The 20,000-nt window shown below is 34.9% G+C and overlaps 1 protein-coding gene across 16 annotated transcripts in view; it reads left to right on the forward strand.

Moving 5' to 3' along the window:
• Window positions 1–20,000, forward strand: part of LOC117419882 (forkhead box protein P2) — a 149,174-nt gene that overhangs the window by 115,777 nt on the left and 13,397 nt on the right. For 8 of the 16 annotated variants that reach the window (XM_058985812.1, XM_058985809.1, XM_058985816.1 and 5 more), the window contains 8 exons: window positions 1,261–1,444; window positions 2,964–3,177; window positions 5,349–5,453; window positions 12,380–12,467; window positions 13,669–13,752; window positions 18,710–18,911; window positions 19,571–19,674; window positions 19,802–19,903. In XM_058985812.1, coding sequence (XP_058841795.1) covers window positions 1,261–1,444; window positions 2,964–3,177; window positions 5,349–5,453; window positions 12,380–12,467; window positions 13,669–13,752; window positions 18,710–18,911; window positions 19,571–19,674; window positions 19,802–19,903 — 1,083 coding nt within the window. The remainder of the gene's footprint in view (window positions 1–1,260; window positions 1,445–2,963; window positions 3,178–5,348; window positions 5,454–12,379; window positions 12,468–13,668; window positions 13,753–18,709; window positions 18,912–19,570; window positions 19,675–19,801; window positions 19,904–20,000) is intronic. The other 8 variants (XM_058985813.1, XM_058985805.1, XM_058985804.1 and 5 more) reach the window with 3 other exon arrangements.

A 20,000-nucleotide genomic window follows, 5' to 3' on the forward strand; every position in this document is an offset into this window, starting at 1 on the left:
GACTATGTACAAAACGTGTTGTAATTTCTAAACGGTTCATCCAATATGGATGAAAATACCCTCAAATTAAAGCTGACAGTCTGCACTTTAACCCCATAGTCATTGTATCAAATCCAAAGTGCTGGAATACAGAGCCAAAACAACAAAAAATGTGTCACTGTCCAATATATAGTAACACAGCCTCATGACTGAGGATCGTTTTGCCATTCTAAAATACAGACCCAGACACGATTCACGTTTTTAGTGCGTTCGCGCACTATTATTATTTACAATAACAAAATAAAACAAACAAACAACCTAACTCACACATGCAGTGCTAACTAAACTTTTTAAAGAAAAAACCTGAAACTATAAAACCAGACGGCTAAGCCATTTACCTGTTGCAAAATACACAGACAAATCAAAAAGATTCACATGTACCTTACTTAAACCACATCGCTTTCCTCACCTTGAGCACCTCTTCACACAGACTGGAGACTGCCCAGAACAAACAGGTGGCATTCAGTCTCAATTAGAGCCAGGTGAAATGCATCCTGGCTCTCTCCTGTGGCATTCTGGGTGATGTAGTCTTTTGGCCCCTCCTGGACTACATTTCTTTATTTTTACCCCTAATCTGCCACAGTATATAATGCTATGAAGATTTATACTATGAGCATTGTTTGAAATATATTTGTATAGAAGAACCATGTTACTGCATGATTTTAACATAAATAATATTAAAACAGAATAATTCCTGATGCAAGCAACCTTATCATGATGGTATTGTTATAATTCATGATTAATGTGTTTGTTTCACATATAGTTAAAATTAATTTTGTAGTCATACAAAACATACATGTCCAGCTATTTCTTTTTTTAAATGTTGAATTATATTGGGCTATAGGGACTATTCAAGCTTGTGGGCAATTCTAGCTGTATTACTGTAAATGTCTAAACATGTTAATGATTTTAAGCAACACCACAGGAAGCAGTGTAGCTTTGTGCTGAAGAGCAGTAGAGAAGGTCCAGGTTCCAGGCTTGTAAGCCCCTCCACTTCTTAATGCTTCTCCATTCTATCCAGCTGTAAAACTATAACAAGAGGAACCCACTGATTACATCATGCATCAGCTCAACTAGCTTATTATGGTTACATTTGTTACAGAAGATAATAATCATGGCTGCTGAGAGCACTGTAGAATTGGAAGGCGTGTGCCAAAAAATCAGTAAGGTCATGCATTGCACTGTGCCGACTTTCTATTTTAATGTGTGCTTTCTCTATAGCAACAGCAACAGCAACAACAGCAGCAGCAGCAGCAGCTAGCAGCCCAGCAGCTTGTCTTCCAACAGCAGCTCCTTCAGATGCAGCAACTCCAGCAGCAACAGCACCTTCTGAACCTGCAGCGGCAGGGCCTCATCTCCATGCCACCTGGACAGTCTGCCCTCCCTGTCCAGTCCCTGCCACAAGGTACTTGCTCCCCCTCAAGCTTACTTGTGCACCAGCAGCTGCATTGTGGGCGTCATGTTGATTGTGGTGGTTGTTGTTGTTGTTGTTGTTGTTGTTGTTGTTGTTGTTGTTGTGGTTGGTTGGTGCTTTTCTTCACAGCAGTAACATTTTTGTTAGTTTTGGGGAGTAAAAACACCAATATGGGAGCTGTTGTTGATGGTGATATTAATAATACTGCTGTGCCTTTAGTAAATTGTTTACGTTACATTTACATTATTCCAAATTTTTAAAGGAACATGCCTGAACAAAATGCATAGTTTTATTTGATGTATTTATTCAATTTGTTATATCATAGCGACTAATAGCAAAATATATATATATATATATATATATATATATATATATATATATATATATATATATATATATATATATATATATATATATATAATATGCGTGTATGGATGTAAGTCAGAAACCATGCATTTTAAACCAAGTACACCAAACACAATGGAAAACAATAGTCTTCTCAGTGCCAGATTTACATCATCAACCAATTGCAGACTCTATTACTGATGGCATGAACCAATCAATTACAACCTTTCATCTGCATGAGGAGGATGAACTAACTACAGGGCCAAAATGGCTTCCTAACAATCAGTCAGCACACTGCAGCTACAAACAGGTGCTCAAGTGGGCTTTTAAGTTTTGACTCAGGTTTTGAAGGTTGTGAAGATTTTGACTATCATAAAGATAGGTCTGAAGGTAGTGATTTTGTTTTTAAAAAAAAGACATAACTGTTTTAAAATCATATGTCAAAGTGAACTAAGACTAAAATATTGCTTTCAGGAGTTTAGAAGCGATACTGTTCCCTGAGTCTAAAAAATTGTGGGTAATATGCCAATAGATTTATTGTTCCAGAGGAGGTTAAAATATAACTGATGACTGATGGTTCACTTTGGTGTTTTAAATGTTATAGAAACAAAGGATTTAGTTCAGTATGGCACATCATTGTATACAACAGCTGTCAATTAATACGCCATGATTATTGTGCTGTGGCACAACTATTTTTAGTTATGATTCAGTTTATATTTTCAAGCAACGTAGATATGTAAAATTAGTACTTAACACACCTATTAATAAATTGATTGTTTCCAGAAGTCTTTATCAGTCTTCAGTGTTTGTTTTAGTATTGTTACATTTAGCATTATGGAGTGTTTAATAGTTATGGATGTTCACAGACATCACTGATAATAATTCTGTAGAACTTACACATCTATCTTTATAACTCTGGTTCAAGTTGGTTCGCCAATGTGCCACATTTAATATGCTAACCTAAACTAAGTCAAACCAAAACTGTTTTGTAACAAATTAAAAAACTAAATTGTTGCAACAAAATTGATTTATTATACACTCAATGAAGAGACTTTGTGTGTGTGTGTGTGTGTGTTTTTTGGTTTTTTTTTTTTTTTGACAGAATAATTACATTTTTGTGAAAACATGTTTTTGTTGTTGGTTTACTGCATTTTTGATTGTACAGCTGGCTTGAGCCCCGCAGAAATCCAGCAGTTGTGGAAAGAAGTAACCGGGGCTCACAAAATGGAAGACAATGGCATTAAGCACGGAGGGCTTGACCTCACTACTAACAATTCTTCCTCTACTACCTCCACGACCACTTCCAAAGCATCGCCACCTATTACCCATCATTCCACAGTGAATGGACAGTCTTCAATCCTCAATTCGAGAAGAGATAGGTAACGATTGATCTTCCATTACTTTTCATATTTTCCAGTGTGTCGTGCATCTACAGTACATTCTGAATTCAACAAACAAAACTTCATAAATATGAGACTGTCAAGAGGAGAATGCATGTTTGTAACAGGGTGATCTTACATACGTGGGTCATCACTGAATAATACCGAGGCAGACACAGATCATTGGGTGTTGACACGCCGCACAGATGCGCAGATTTCATTAACACACGTGCTGCCACTAGGGTACCAGCAATGGTAGCCCAGTGTTAGATTAAAAGTTTGCCACACAATTGGCAAGCGCTAATCCCACTAAAAGGAACGTCCTGCTCCAGGAACCTATTACACTATGCAAACCCTATATACTGTTTGGCATCAACATCCCCTAAACTGACCAACATCTGGGATCCCAAAGCCCCAGCATCCTCACGGTGACTCCGGCCTCTTCAAACGCTCGGCTAGGCAATGCCTTCACGAGCACCATCTTGGAGTGGAAGGGTTTAGTGTAGTAGTTCTCTCCATGGAGCGGACACTCTCCTCCTCGATATCAACACAGCAAGCTTTTGCTCAGCGCCCGTCTGTATGGCTATGGCCGTGCAGTAGCCTCAAGTTGTGGTGCAGACACTTTTTTGAGGTTTGCGCAGCTTCCCTGGGCACGCCCCCCAACCAATCAGGACCTCCCAATTAACTCAGCACCAGATGACCCTACCTGCCCAATTAGTTGCTTAGCAACACGTCTCCTGTTGCGCGTCCTAGCTGCTTCCATAAAGGCACATGTACACTTAAGAACCAGCATCTTACATTTAGTTTGTTGAATTATGTGTTTGTTTATCTAGTGAAACTACTGAAATATCAGAAACATTAATAGATATACCCATGTGGCGATGCACCATTTAATAACATGCTCATACAAAATCCATTACAAGAAAGTATGCGAGAGAACTGTGTACAGAAAACATTCCCTCAGTGTGCATTAAGAATTTAGTATTTCTCTTTTGAAATTACTTTACCACATAGCTTGTCATATAAACAGAATACAAGATGCCAAGATGGGTTCTATAATGTTTATACTTGTGATGGACCTTTTATATGCCATAGTACTGGAATACAAGTCTGTTCGTATTTCTATTTACCTGCCTTATCTATTATTTAAGCACTTCAACAGCAATATGCCAGGTATTTAGAAAGAGTGCAGACCTAAAGAAAGGTAGATGTGCTCTGTAAATTATTTAAAATAGATATGAACTGAGTAGGTGCTAAAATGTACTGAAACAAAATCTTCAAACGCAGACATCAACAAAAAAAAATACAAAGAAAATACTTTCTATCTGTAAGCATCCCATAGGCATCTTGTTTCTCATGATGATCCAACAAGGAGAGATCAGTATAAAACAGTTTGTGAGCTCTGTTATAGTGCTGGCAAACTTAGCAGCAGAAGCATAAAGGTTAACTGTCAGCTTTAATAGAATATTTAGTATAGGTAGGGTTATATATGCACCCTTTTTTGTTGAAAAATGCATTCATGTTTAACCCGTTCATGTACAATCTAATGTTCAGGCTTCATAGATTTAATTGTACTTACCTTTGAAGGGAATACTTCAGTTCAGTTCAGGTTCCTTTTTCATAAATTGTTTTATTCTTCTAACCGTTATTTTTAATCCATAGTTTTATTTACTAACCAACAAAAGTGTACACAATTCTTTTAATTACAATGTTCTTTCAATTTGCCAAATGACATATTTGATAATAAGAAACACCTTGCATATTAAACATTTACAGGCCAAAACCTCGTTTTTGAAAAAGTTGCAGAAGAATGTATTTACATTTACTGATATTGGAGTTTTTGCACGTTTTCGGTGGCTTTGTACAACAGTTTAAAATGTCAATGTTGCACCAGATGGCATTACACAGTTGTCTTATTTTCTTGTAAAAAAAAAAATACGCACACAATTTAAGTCATATTTGATTCTGTTTTCTTCTTAATTGGAACATCATCCAACATCCAGGCTTGGCAGTTGAACTACTCAATTGAATGATTAATTTCTCCTGACCTGGATCGAGCTCAATTGACCTGTTTTGACCCATTTGTCACTAATTGTAACCTGACAGGCGCTAGCAGCCTCAAACGATTATGGCTTTTGAGATGAATCTGACACCAGTTTCTTATCCTGCAGCTCGTTACATGAGGAGACTGGGGCCTCTCATTCTCTCTACGGCCATGGAGTGTGCAAATGGCCTGGTTGTGAAAGCATCTGTGAAGATTTTGGCCAGTTTTTAAAGTAAGTTGACTGGAACTGCCAGTGGATTATGTGGATTAATAGTTTGTGGAAAGCTTTTATTTAATGTTTTTTTCCAGGAACTAAGATTCAGCAGATGTGTTCATGCTATATTTAATTTAGAACATTTCAGAATTATTTGAATAATTAAAAAACAAATCTTATACCTCTTCCTTCAAATCGGTGCGCTCTGTGCAGCTACAGCATTTACTAGTTTTAGCCAAAATACAGCCCATTAAAATGTTCAACAGTTTCCTGAAAGTACCTCACATTCAATTTGTATGCCTTTTTGTAGAGCACTTTGTCGGCTGGGGTCATTAAGCTTAAAAATGTAAAGCAAAGTGGTAAAAGGTGCCTTTTAATGGATTTAAACAAAAATTCAAGCTTTTCATGTCATTATGGATCTTAATTCTGGCTAATGTATGTGTTTTGGTTATAAGCTTAATATTTTTTATATAGTAGATATTGTAACCATGGAATAAGCAGAGATGCATAGCTTCACAATCTGTGTATCCAGTGTTGTCATGGAGCAGTTAACAGAGTGAATGAACTCTTCATGCTTCATCAACAATTTAGTTAATTAGCTCATTTGTAATTGGTCTACTTTGTTGCCAGGATGTTAGTGGGGGCATCAAAGACAAGGTATTTGCAGTGCTACAGATTATAGGTTATCTATCGCACAACCACTCAGAACAAAGAGTGTGAGCATTAGAAAGATTAAATCGTAGATTTAAATATTTTTAATTAAGTGTAAAATAATGATTTTGTACTGTTTTTATAGGTAGGCATCCCTGTGCAGATTTACATAGCTGTAAATGTCCTTTGTTTCCCTGTTCGCTCATAAGTAAACATGCTCATTCATAACTTACACATGTGTGCTGTACAAGAGAAACATTTAGAAGCTATGGAATATACTTTATTTTTATTGTTTTCTACTTCCATCATCATCAAAAAATGAGGCAAAGTGGTTAGTTGGGTACAGGTGTAGGAGTGATGCGGTGCGCAGTGAAGAAACAGACAGTGATAATCCAATCAGAAAATAGATTTAATTTGTAATCCAGGTCTGGTGACCAAAACAATAATTACAGGCAATACACATCAATGTGTATTGCACTGTTCAAAACAAAGGGTTTTGCAGTCCCAAACAGTATTAAACACAGTCCCTTTCCAAACACGGTACACAAACAAGGTCACCGGTCCTGGGTGCGTGCTGTAGTGCTCATGGTGCTTTACAATTATTTATTTGTGACACAAGTGCAGTGCTGTCCGGGTTCGTGCTGGCCTCTGGCAAAAGCACTGGACGTGTTAGCCGTCTGCTGTTAATAATAACAACAATTAATGCCAAAACAAACACTTACGATACGCTTTTCAATCCTCAGGTCCTTCCGGGTTCTTTCTTTAACCTAAACGAAGGAACAGATTACGTCGCTTCGTCCCCTTTTTGTACTGTCATACATGACCCCTTGGTAAACAATTTGTAGCCGCTCCTCCAATTCGCGTCTGCCAGATTGTTTCCCTTCCGGGTCGATGCATTTGTGCACCGAAGCTCCGCCCCCTTTCTAGATGACCGACCTTTCTTTTAACCCTGGGAATAAATTGTCAGGCCAAACAGTCCAGGGTATTCTGTTCCCGTTACTTAGCGCCCTCACAGGTCGGGAGGAGATTTACCACCAAGAATCACTGTCTTTCTGTCACAATGATCTGTTTACTTATTTAGACATTATTTGGCCAATAGTCCAGCTGGTAGTCTACATTGTTTAGAGTAGTTTCACAAAGAAAAGTGAACATGCTACCTACTGCTTAATGCATGTGTCCAGGGCTAGTATCTAATAATGTCAGCTTGTCCATGGCATGGAAAGCCATGTGCAGTCCAGCCTTGTGGATTTCAGAAACAGGCTAATACAAAGTTATAAGAGATCCTAGTTTCTGTTCTGAAGTTGAACCTTGGCTGCAAAGAAGAAGTTAATCTTGCACCTTGTGTAAAGAGCTGGTTGTGCAGTAGCATCTAAAAGGAGGATTACAACTGAAAACAGTGACTTCCTCAGTTCTCCCATCATAGAAAGGATTTTCATTGGAGTCAGAAATTAAGTGTGTGTTTTAAAAAATGATGTAATGCATCTCTTTGTTTTAGATTTTCAGTTTTCTTAAATTCTTTAAAGATGTCTTTTTTTTTAATATGTAACATTTTATTTTTTTCAGTCTGACATGTTTAACTGTTTGTAAATTCTGATAAAACAACAGTTAAAGAGAGTGTAAAAGCAGATAAGTAATTGAATGATACATGTTAGGTTAGCAATCAAAAAAAGTAAAGAAATTAAAAATAAAAAAGATCATCAGGTACTGTTCTACATTTATGGGAATTGCCTTTAAAATTGTTTAGTTCTGTCAACACTTACCTTTTTAATTCAGGTTAACATATTTTTATTTCAATTTTTTTGTGTGTGATGAAACATGGTAGTAGATCACAGCAGAAGTATCCAGGGGGGAGACTAGTGCTCTGTAACCTGTATGCAGCAGACTCCAACAAACACAACATGATCTGCAGTACAAAGATGGCTAATGCTTTTTTTTGCTATGGAGAAATCTTTGTTGGTGTCAGGGAAAACCTTTTCATGCTTTAGGAGATGTGTCAGTTTGCCCCCAGTAACGATCAGGTTTGTCATTCAAAGCATGAACACACAGTTTTAAAACAGTTTACATAAGAAATCTGCCAAAATCAAATGCCAGAGTGACTGAAAATCATTCAGATCTGAGGGCTGTTCTTTATTGTACTCGTACAGGCCTGTTTGGAGTCTACAGACAGGAAAAGAGGCCCCTAAATAAGATGTTAAAAAAAAAAAAAAAAAAAAAAAAATCTGATTTTTAGTTTTACATACTAGTAGAGGATGGCATTTGGGCAAGGGAAGTAACATTTGAACCAATAGAATACATCCCAATGAAAAGAAAACATTTTAAATGTACATTTTGTGAAGCACATGTGTGTATTGTTCACAGTCTTGCCCTGTGTGGTAGATAATGAGTGAAACAAAATTGATTGCACCTTGTGAAAAGAGACTTGTTTTATCTGTTGCCCCCTCTTTATTATCTACAGCCGGAATGCTGTAAGTGGCAAGTGCAGCCACTAACCTGACCAGCAGTGCCTATACTGGGTTGTTAATTAAAACCCAGAGGACAGACCTGATGGGTCTTAAAGAACTGCCAGGTTGCAGGCTGGATGTGACGAAACCTTTTCAACTTAAAGCATCCATGTCACGCTAACTGAAATGCGAATGTACACTAAGAAATCAGTAAAGGGAATCACTTATGCCAACCATTTAGTCCAAACATTTATGCTACTATAGCTGATAATTTGTAGAGGGAAACAAAATATATTATTTAAAACTTTACTACTCTTATCCCCTGATTTTAAGAAAATACAATAAAATATGGATAATGTATTAGGTTCATTCAATTTCAAATTTACACATTAGGTAGAAATACATTTGTTGAAACTTAAAAGATTATCAAGGTTAATGACTATGTTGTATTGTGTGTGTGTGTGTGTGTATATATATAATGAGCATAAATATATATATATATATATATAATATATAAATATAAATATAAATATATACATATAAAAAATATATATATATATATATATATATATATATATATATATATATATATATATATATATTAGCTCAAAGAGCCAGCTGCCCAACGTTTTGATATGTTGTACATATCTTTCTCAAGGGAGCCTGTTTGAATCAAAACATTGGAGGTATTTATAGGTTTTTGACAGCATGACAACTACTTGTTGTTTACATTCAAATCCATGATTTATTCTTACATGATGTAATGGTGTTCTATATATTGTGACATCATTTTTACTTCTATCTTTGAATCTGTATTAATTCTAATTAACACTACTTTATATAAACTTATATTTTTATTATATCATGCAATGCTGGCTCTGAGGATCAGTCTAGATTTGGCCTACCCAGCGCATCAGCATGCACAACTTTTGAATGAATTTTGTTTATTTAGTTAAATGTTATATATTTATTGAAGTTAATTAGTTCATTCTTTTCTGTTGAGTCCCGCTGGCATAATCGTGTTCAGTCTATTTATCCATTTACTTTCTTTTATTCTTCTATATGTCGCATTGTCTAATTTGAGCTGTTCTAATACTACAAACTTTACATCATTTATGTCATGTCCCTGACTGGTGAAGTGCTGTACTATTGGTTCGTTCATTTTTTTATTTCTAATTAATGAAAGGTGGTTCTGAATTCTTTTATATAAAGTAGTTCCAGTCTCTCCAACATATTTGATTTCATCACATTTTTCACAGGCTATACCATAAACGACATTGTTATTTTTACAGTAGGTATTAGTTTTTAGTGGATATGTGGTGTTCTTATGTTTTAATTATATTTTTACTTTTGTCTGTGTATTTACACACTTTACATTTATTGGTGCACATGTTCGTAGAACCTATTTTGTCAATTATTTTTTTATGTTTACTGTGAACTAAAATATCACCTAAATTAGCTTCTCATTTGAATGCTACAACTGGGGCCTTAAATACTTTTTTTAATTTTTCTGAATTATGTAGAATCCGCAAGTGTTTCCAAACTGTGTGTGTGTGTATATATATATATATATATATATATATATATATATATATAAACGACTGTGTCTGTGGAATCCTCATTACTGGCTCCCACCCTGTGTTATAAGAATGTTAATTATTATTATTATTATTTATTTCTTAGCAGACGCCCTTATCCTGGGCGACTTACAATCGTAAGCAAATACATTTCAAGTGTTACAATACAAGTAATACAATAAGAGCAAGAAATATTGCTATTGTATTTCTTAATAACAACCAGCAAGGTTTCACACTTTAGTACCAAGTCTCGCCGAGTCACTCAAAACACAATTTCTCGCTGCTTTACTGAGCATCCACCGACCACATCATTTATTCCATTTGGAAAACAAAAATCAATATACCTATAAAGTGACCCATAAATTAGAATCGGCTCGAGGAATGTTTGTTCAGCGCTGCCTTTTTGAAGGCACCCATTTAATTTCTTCTTCACCTCTGTATTTGAACTACAGTCACTGTAAGAGGCTAATTAGGGGACATTAGGGATGAAAGCTAACCAGAATTCCAGGGCTTGCTTTGGTCTTATTAATGCATAGTAGAGTAGGATGCACTTAAATATTTCATAGGCATTCAGTGATTTGTGTGTAATCGGCTTGTTAGCAGGCCAGTAAGAGAATAGTTCTGTAAAATAGTGTCAGGCGCCACACGGGTAATTCACAGCCCTTTGCCGTTAGAAACAGCTGCTACTAAAAAATAAATAAATAAATAAATAAAAACTGTGATGAAGATCTGAAACAGAACTTGCAATAAGTAGGAAACGTAAAGGTTTTGAAAAAAGTATCTTCAGGGATAACAACCCACTTGGTCCTTTTGAAGCAGCTATAATTTATGACATATGCAATATATCAAGTGCATAAGATAGCATTATGGAGCACTGAAATGAAAAGGGTATTTGCAACATTAGTTCCAACTTCCTGCAAGGGACATGATTAAATGATTAATGAAATGTCCCTTTGCATATGCATTCTGAAACAGCAATTAGGCACCAGCTGAAGAAACACACCAATCCAGTTCTTTTTTTTTTTTTTTTTTTTAATCTCATTCCTGATTTATAAATCATAGAGAATTTTAAAGCATCAGACCTGAAACAGTTACAAAAGCACAAATGGGAATAAATTGAAATTATCATAAATACACACATTCATAATTTAATGCTAATGCAGCACACAGTGATCAAGTCTTTTTGCATTGTGCTTATGTATCTCCTCCTATTCCTGTGCTTTGATTGGCATAATTAGGTAGGGTAATGAATAGGCACTGTTATTTTGCATATCACTGGTAAACAATAGTGAGGCAAGAAGAACAAAAAAAGATGTGGCAGAGGTATATATGTGTATTTCAAGCTCAGTAATCCACTGAAGGCTGTTCTATAAATGATCATTGAAGGGCTGCAAGCTAGCCTATAATTACAGGAAAGAAAGTGGCAGCTCTGGCATTTCATAACCATGTGTCCTCGAAGAGTGCTTTGTGAGTTTGTCACCAATGATAATTTAGATAGAGGCTCATTACTGAACATCACAACAGTTTAAAAACCTCTTGCCTTCATACCACAGAATAAAGGTCTATTTTAATGGCAAGGATCTTTTGTGTTCTCCAGACAAAATCCAATCAAGACAAAACCTCATTGACTGTTATTGCAGTCTACATGTTCTATTCTAATGAAGGGCAGACTAGATAAATTCACTATGTCTCTGGAAAGTATGCACATTGAAGCAAACATTTAGGAAATTTGACTTAAGTGATTATCTCCAATAAAAAAAATAAAAAAAAAGATTATTTTATTGTAGTCGGCTCTGTTGGGCATATAGTTACAATGGGGTTTTTTGTTTGTTTCTATTTATACATTTTTTACTTGCATAATTTATCTTGCATTATGTATTCTTTTGAATTTACTGAAACATAATGTGTTTCCAAAATGTCAAGTTGTAATATGAAAAACCTATATATATATATAATATATATATATATATATATATATATATATATAATGTGTTTATTGATCATATATTTAAAATAAAACTGTCAACAAACTTTGTTTTACCCTGTAGCTGAAATGAGAGGTTCATTTGTTGAATTATGATTAAAATACAATTCTAGCAAATTATGATGTATCAATTTTGGTGAAATAGCTACAGAAGATTAAGATTAAATATGTGTATGAATAAGTTGTATAGCTTGATATATATATAATATATATATATATTGAAATTATTATTATTATTATTATTATTATTATTATTATTATTACTGCATCACATTTGCTGTTGGTTTTTAGGCACCTTAACCATGAACATGCATTGGATGATAGGAGCACTGCACAGTGCCGGGTACAGATGCAAGTTGTACAACAATTAGAGATACAGGTATTTTTCAAACTCCCATCAGTCTATTATGTAGTCATGCAAAGACTATCAGTTTTAATAAAATGTCTGTATTTTAAATCAATTTCGTTCTAATAATTTTCTTACAATTTCAACTTGTGCAAAACATTTTTTTCTAGTTTATTACATATACATTAACACCTGAAGATAACAAAGAACATGTAGAAAGTATTTTAAGAAGGTAGAACACGACCTAATTAACTTAACACTTTAGAAAGAACACTAATCATGTAATTGAAAGACAGTATTTGTTAGTAGAGAATATTTTTTTAAAGAATTAATTGTATTCATATAATTCATTGCTTGTTCAAGTCTTGGGAAAATGAGGTGTATTTAACTTCGTATTTCCTAAGCATAATGTTTGCTGTATGCTTTTAAATGTAATGTTTTTTTGAGAGAGAGAGAGAATAAGACTTTGTGTAATCTAAATAGTTTTATGTTGCATGAGCTATTTTTCTTTGATTTAAAGAAAATTAAATCTAGTTTACATGTGACAGTATGTTTTTCCTGACATAGTAAAAATAATACTAAAGCGGATGCCAACAGTGTGACCAATTATACTAGTTCTTCTATGTTTTTGTAGACTAGTAAGGTCCGTCAGTTGTAATGAGACGCAGTGCAGTGTGGATGCTGGCTCAGTGGCGGACTTCAGCATTTCACACTGCCTGGTCTCTGTCACTCTATTGAATTAGATTGATGATGGCAGATTGCAGGGGCACTAACTGGACCTCCAAGGGAAAGGAAGAGGTGTGTAGGCAGTCCTTGCAGGCACTCTGCTTGAAGGACCCTTCACCCCTTCACAGCTGCTGGCACTAGTCCATTCCTAACAGTGTCCACAGGACTTTAAGTAGACACAAAGGGCTTTCTAATTTATGGTCTTAGTAACTTGTTACTGTCAAAGCATCTGTGACCTAAATTCTGTTATTGACAAAAAGATGAAGTGTTATTTGTTTTCCCTGACCTTTTAACACACTACGACCAGAGATTTTCTTTTCTTTTTCATTTTTCCTATGGTAAAAGTCCCAGCATCTTCCAAAGTAGGTAGCATACAGAGCCAGACTTCCTATATGCAGGACTCAATTACAGTGAGACAAGCTCGATAATAAGATGTATCACTGTGGTAAAATAGCCATATCAGTCATTTCTAAAATGCTCTGTGGTCTTGCGTTTTTTCCCCTAACAGCTTTCTAAAGAACGTGAACGTCTTCAGGCAATGATGACCCACTTGCACATGCGACCCTCGGAGCCCAAGCCATCTCCAAAACCTGTGAGTGCATATTGCTCTATAAACAGTAAATAGGGCTTAAAAATGTAGCGGACAGAAAATGAACAATTTAAGTGACAGTTAGAAAACATTGAAAGTGATGAAGTGTGAGGCAATAAAAGCAAAAGCAAAATGCAATAGCTTTTCAAATTGTACGTTTCTTTAAAAGTAATGTTATGTTATACAAATCCTATCTGATCTTCGTTGTAGGTGACACTAAACACAAAACACCCATAAGTGTACAAATGACTGCCTTGGGTATGTTGCGAAAATGTTAGAACATCTTCCAGCAATGGATTTGGAAGTATATTCCACTGTTGAAAACAACCTGTTGGCCAGCAATTGCTGTTTTAGTTGTGTTACTAAGGTAACACTTAAAGCAGCATGAGGCAAGAAACGATCTTATCTTTTTATATTGGAAAAAAAAGTAAAATGTTATTGAACTAGTGGAAATGAAAAGGAATAGAACATGTTCTGAAGTTGTAATTTTTGTGTTCTTTACAGTAAATTTAAGTAGATAACTTTATGATGTGCTGTTTTACTCTAGTCTACACACCAGCTATTCATAGAGTAAATAATGTCTGTACATAATGAAGTGTGTGTATCGAAGAATGCAGGCTAGTAATTTACTATACAATATGCCTGTGGCTATCGTCTATCCAGGTAGTTGATGGTATGCTAATTCTCATCAGTTTTGCATTATACAGAAACACTGAAAACTGGTTCTGACTACACCAATTGCATTGCTTGATTTAGTATTGTATTCATTTTAGTAGTTACGTACCAGATTTAATGTGTACAAACCACAAGTGTTTTTTATTATTTATGTATTTTCCAACAAAGGGTGTTAATTGAATGTACCATGAAAGTTAAAACCAATATTCTTTTAAAAATGTATTTAAGAAACCACACACTTGATCATGCACATGCTTTAACATAAATATTTATTTGGCAATATTAGATACTTAAAATCTTTTTGGTGACAAAACATTGTTGTAATGTTATGCTGCTGAGTAACTGTCTTCATTTCAATAGAATCATTTTCCTCATCACTTCCTATCGTATAAAGTAGATAATCACAAGATAGAATAATTATCCCATAAATCCATCAGGAATCTGCAGCTCGTTTTTTCCAATTAATTATTCAATCAGTATTTTTTTCAAAACTCCAACAGCGGGGTTACATCTACACTGACAAATAATTTTCAGCCTGTAATCCAAAACAGAATATGAATGAATAATGTAAATGAAGTATTACATTACATAGACCACACATGAAAGAATTGCTAATTGCATTTGATGGTGGGCAATTAATACAGAATCGTAGATGAGAAGTTTAAAATGAAACTACAGTTTAAAGTTCCCATTGGAGATATTGAAAGTGGTATATTGCACTGCTGGCATTAAATTGGCTTAAAAGAATAAAAGTGGGTAATATAAAAAAAAAAAAAAAAAAAAGACTCAAATTAATGTGCTGTACAAAAGAAGCTTCATAATTGATATCATAGTGCAGATTTATGTCCTCATATGCAGAGGCTCAGTTGAAACAGCCCACACATTTGATAAATATTAATAGTATGAATTTATTACCAAGGAGAAATGAGCTCTGTTGGTTCACCACTGCCCCCTTAACAGCTATCAGTACATGAACACAAGGTGCAACCGCACTGTCTGTTATATGACCCCATTTACTCTCTGAATGGTACTTCATTAAATGTTACCTTTTGGCCATGCTATGGATGGATGAAAATCAAAGTTATCAAGGCTGCAAGTCCTGAATAATGAGTTTTACCCAACCTTGAATATATTCAGATGAGCCGCGGTAGCTAAGTGCTAATCCTAGCTTTCTGCATGCTTTTCCACAGTTATATTTAATAAATTCCGTTTTGCTAGTGCATGATTGTATGCCTGCAAACATGTTATGCTTGTTACTGGAGCTGGGAAAATATGTTCGTCTAACACCATAAATATACATGCAACACACATGCTTTATGAGAAGATGTATTATGAATGTGTCTTTATATGTTTGACAACCGTATTGAAACGCTTTGTTACAGAACATCAGAGTTATAATTACGAACAATTGGACAGCAAGAGTTTTTTCTTAACTACAGATTTAATAAATACAAAAAATTGGTACATTTAAATCCACTAACGTGCATGCAGTTGCACAAACAAATTGCAAAATGTAAAACAGCTGTTTTATCTATTAATTTGTTACTTAATTCTGGAACAGGTTAACATTGAACACTATGATTTTGTACCGGTAATTCAGAAAAATACATATTTTATTCTGTTTTGTATAGACACATATACATTTAAAATCCCAGATGATTTGATTCTTACAAGTGGTGATTTTTAAAAGCAGACCGATATGATTACAATTAGCAAAAGCGCCTCTGCACATCGGCAGTTTAAATACAGTATACAGATGTCAATGGTGCTCAATCACTAAAGACAATACATCAAAACAATCAAAACAAGTCCTCGTGAGTAGGCAACTTATTATATGATCACGATTATGTTTACTTAAGGCTGCAGAATCCTATTACTACAGTATACTTGAAGCGATCGTCTCCTGAGGGTGCTTAGTTTAACTGCCGTGCAGTGTTACGTGTAATGACCTTTGAATTAATGACATTACAGTACAGTATTATACGGTCAGGACTACCACTGCATTTAAGCATCTGTGGCAGTGCTGTACTCAGTATGTGTTCAATGAATGTGTATTCACTTTACTAAAACACATTTTACTAACAGAGAACACAAAAAATACCTGTATAATGCAGTCGCGCGTCTTTCTTTTTCCTGCCATGTCAACACTCATAAACTCCACGACTTGGGAGTCACTGCGGACCGGGGATTATACTGCACACGCTGTGTACATGCCTAATCACATGAGATGTGATCAAATTCAAAAACTGGTTGTACACGTCATTGCACTTGAGACAGTATCTGTGTGTGTGTGTGTGTGTGTGTGTGTGTGTGTGTGTGTGTGTGTGTGTGTGTATATATATGTATATATAGAGAGAGATCAAACAATCTTTATTTTATATAGCACCTTTCATAGTGGACCACCATCATAAAGCACTTTACAAGATAGTGGGGAACAATGCATAATACATTAAATACAGTGAAATTATATATATATATATATATATATATATATATATATATATATATATATATATACTTCAAAAACTGTAAAGATTCCTTTTAAGGTTTACTGTTTGTAAGTGCTTCTATGGAGACACGCTGTATATATGTCCTTACTGTTTTTACTGTAAAGCCAGCTGTAAAACTGGCATAGAATGCTACTGAATAAAGTCATTAAACGCAGAATTATCTTTTCTGTACACCTAACAAAGAAACCCGTCTCATTCGACAAGCTTATAGTAGTAGCTGAAAAACAGTTTTGTGGTTTACTGGGAACAGATGCATTTGGGGATGCCTTCAGGGTGCCAGTCGTTATTGTAAGACTGCTAATGTGCTTCTGCTGGCTGCTGCCCAAGAAAGAACAATTAGCGAGCATATGTTAATTTCTGTTTCCTTAACAAATCTCCTTACTGGCTGTATGTGTAAAACTGATCCACAAAGAAAGATCAATTAACATTAAACTAATCAGTTTCTCCTCATAAAAAGATACTTCTAATGATGGATATATGGTTATTAAGATAAGACAGGTGTTTTTCAGATTGCAAAGTCAGCTGTTTTGTGTATTCAGTTGAGCTGTATTTATATTTTCTGTATTCAATTGAGCTGTGTTTTTTATATTTTCCAAACTTCTTCCGAAATTCAGGACAATAGTAAAGAAAGGATTTTTTTTATGTATCAAAGCTTGACGTTTTTGCACTGCCTGTAGATTCTTGTAATTGGAGGCTATCAATGACAGAAGGTGTGTGGTAAATATTGCAATAGTATTTTCATTAAAAAAAAAAAAAACCTTAATAGGAAGACTTTCTTGCAGACATAATAGCTAATACATACCATCCTTTTTCCTTTATTTCCTCCCGTGACGCCCACTTTCTAAGGTACTGTACATCAGCCCTAAGTGACACAGTAATCATAAATTGAAAATGATACTTCCAGAAGAGTTGGCGAACTTGACATTTCATTATATTTGCTAACACATGCCACAAATGATTGTTAATGGAGAAATTCCATTCCCCTCTCGCCATCTCCAATCAGATTTAATTTGAAAAATTTCAGCCTCCTCTGGCTAATTTGCAATTAAGACAATTTTGTTTGAATGTGTAGTAATGTCATTACCATTCCACCAAATTAGCAGAGAGACTAAAGGTCAGTGTAAAATTTTCCAGCTGGCTGGAGCCCCTTAGCTAAGATTTGGAACTGAAAGCAAAAGTGAAGCAACATTGTATTAGCAACACATTTCAGTTTCTGTTAGTAAACGATATCTGTTTTATATATATATATACTGTGTGTATGTGTGTGTGTATGTTTATATATATATATATATATATATATATATATATATATATATATATATATATATATATATATATATATATATATATATATATATATATATATAAAATGAAAAAGAAAGAAGGAAAGGGGGGGGGAAAGCATTGTTTGTTCGGCATTACAAAAGGTCACAACAGTATTACCATAGCAGTCAATCAGGTGGCAGCTTGCTTTTCTGAAAATACAGAATTCTGTGCATAGCCTGCTTTGGTTAGATATTGGGCCAGAATAACATTGAAGCAGATCATTAGATAATCTCTAACAGCGTGCTCTAATTAGGGTTCTTATGATCCAATTTCATCCTGTAATTAGTTGAGATTGGCTGCTTCCTATGCAGCTTATTAGTGGCAACACAGCTGTAGAAGCGAATCCACTCATTTGTCAAACCTGTTTGTTCATTTGTTAAAGCCGCCTTTCTCCTGTCGTTTCCTTGTTTTCCCCCTCTCTCCATTCTCTTCCACTTGGGCCTTTTCAGCTGAATTTGGTATCGAGTGTTACCATGTCCAAGAACATGTCCGAGACGTCCCCTCAGAACTTACCTCACACCCCCACTACGCCAACAGCCCCAGTCACTCCACTTACCCAGGGGTCCTCTGTTATCACCTCAGCCAGCCTGCCCAATGTAGGAGCCATCCGAAGACGGCACTCAGACAAATACAGCATTCCCATGTCATCAGGTAGGAGTCTTGCCGACCGCACATCTGCAAACATTCACGGGACTGTTTACATTTTGACAAATTGCCTTGCATCTCAGCAATTTAAAAAAAAAATATATATATATATATATATATATATATATATATATATAAAAAACAAAAGATCTGGATCACTGAAGTCTATAATTATACAACTTGACATTTATATATAAAAAAGAAAATATATGTGTGTATATATAATATAAATATGTTTGGTTTGAAATGTTTTGTAAACAATAAATTCAGTTGTCAATGTAATCTTTGAATGATTTTTAAATGTGTGCTTTTAGTATTTCACAATGTACATGTAGAAAAACAGATTTATAATAAGAATTGTGTTCTTCAGAGGCAACACTTTGTGGTGTGTCTCAAGTAAATAACGAAAGCTAGTTAATATGCCTTTTTCCAAAATGAAAATAAAATGTTTATATAAATGGCATTTTAGAGTTCCTGTTATATTATATGGCACTTAACATGCTTTTTGTGCCTTAATGTTTTGGATATTTAAATGTTTTTTTTTTCCCACCCATGTTTTATCATCATTTTTTGAATTGCATGCTAACATTAACAACGCATGGTAATGTCTGAGCAACCCAAAGTGAATTCTGAACCTAAAGGATTACATTTACCAATTATTGCAGGTGGTGACACAGTATTTATTTTTCCAGAGATTGCCCCAAACTATGAGTTTTATAAGAATGCAGATGTCAGACCTCCATTTACTTATGCAACTCTCATAAGGCAGGTAAGTGGAAAATAAATTAACTTTGCCTGATTAGATTAAAATTAATTGCTGCTTAAATTAAGGCAGCGTTGAGAAAGTGTCATCCAGTCTAGTTAGTAAACCATTATTTGATGTAATCTCATTTCAGGCCATCATGGAAGCAGCTGACATGCAGTTAACACTTAATGAAATTTACAGCTGGTTTACACGGACATTTGCCTACTTCAGGCGTAATGCAGCAACTTGGAAGGTAACTTCTTATTCCCTGCTCTTAAGATGTCTTTTAGAGTACCTGAAGATAGTACCAGGAACATTTATTTACTTGACACAAGCAGATTAGTATCTCA

This window comes from Acipenser ruthenus, chromosome 14, assembly GCF_902713425.1.
Source record: "Acipenser ruthenus chromosome 14, fAciRut3.2 maternal haplotype, whole genome shotgun sequence".
Lineage (NCBI taxonomy): Eukaryota > Metazoa > Chordata > Actinopteri > Acipenseriformes > Acipenseridae > Acipenser > Acipenser ruthenus.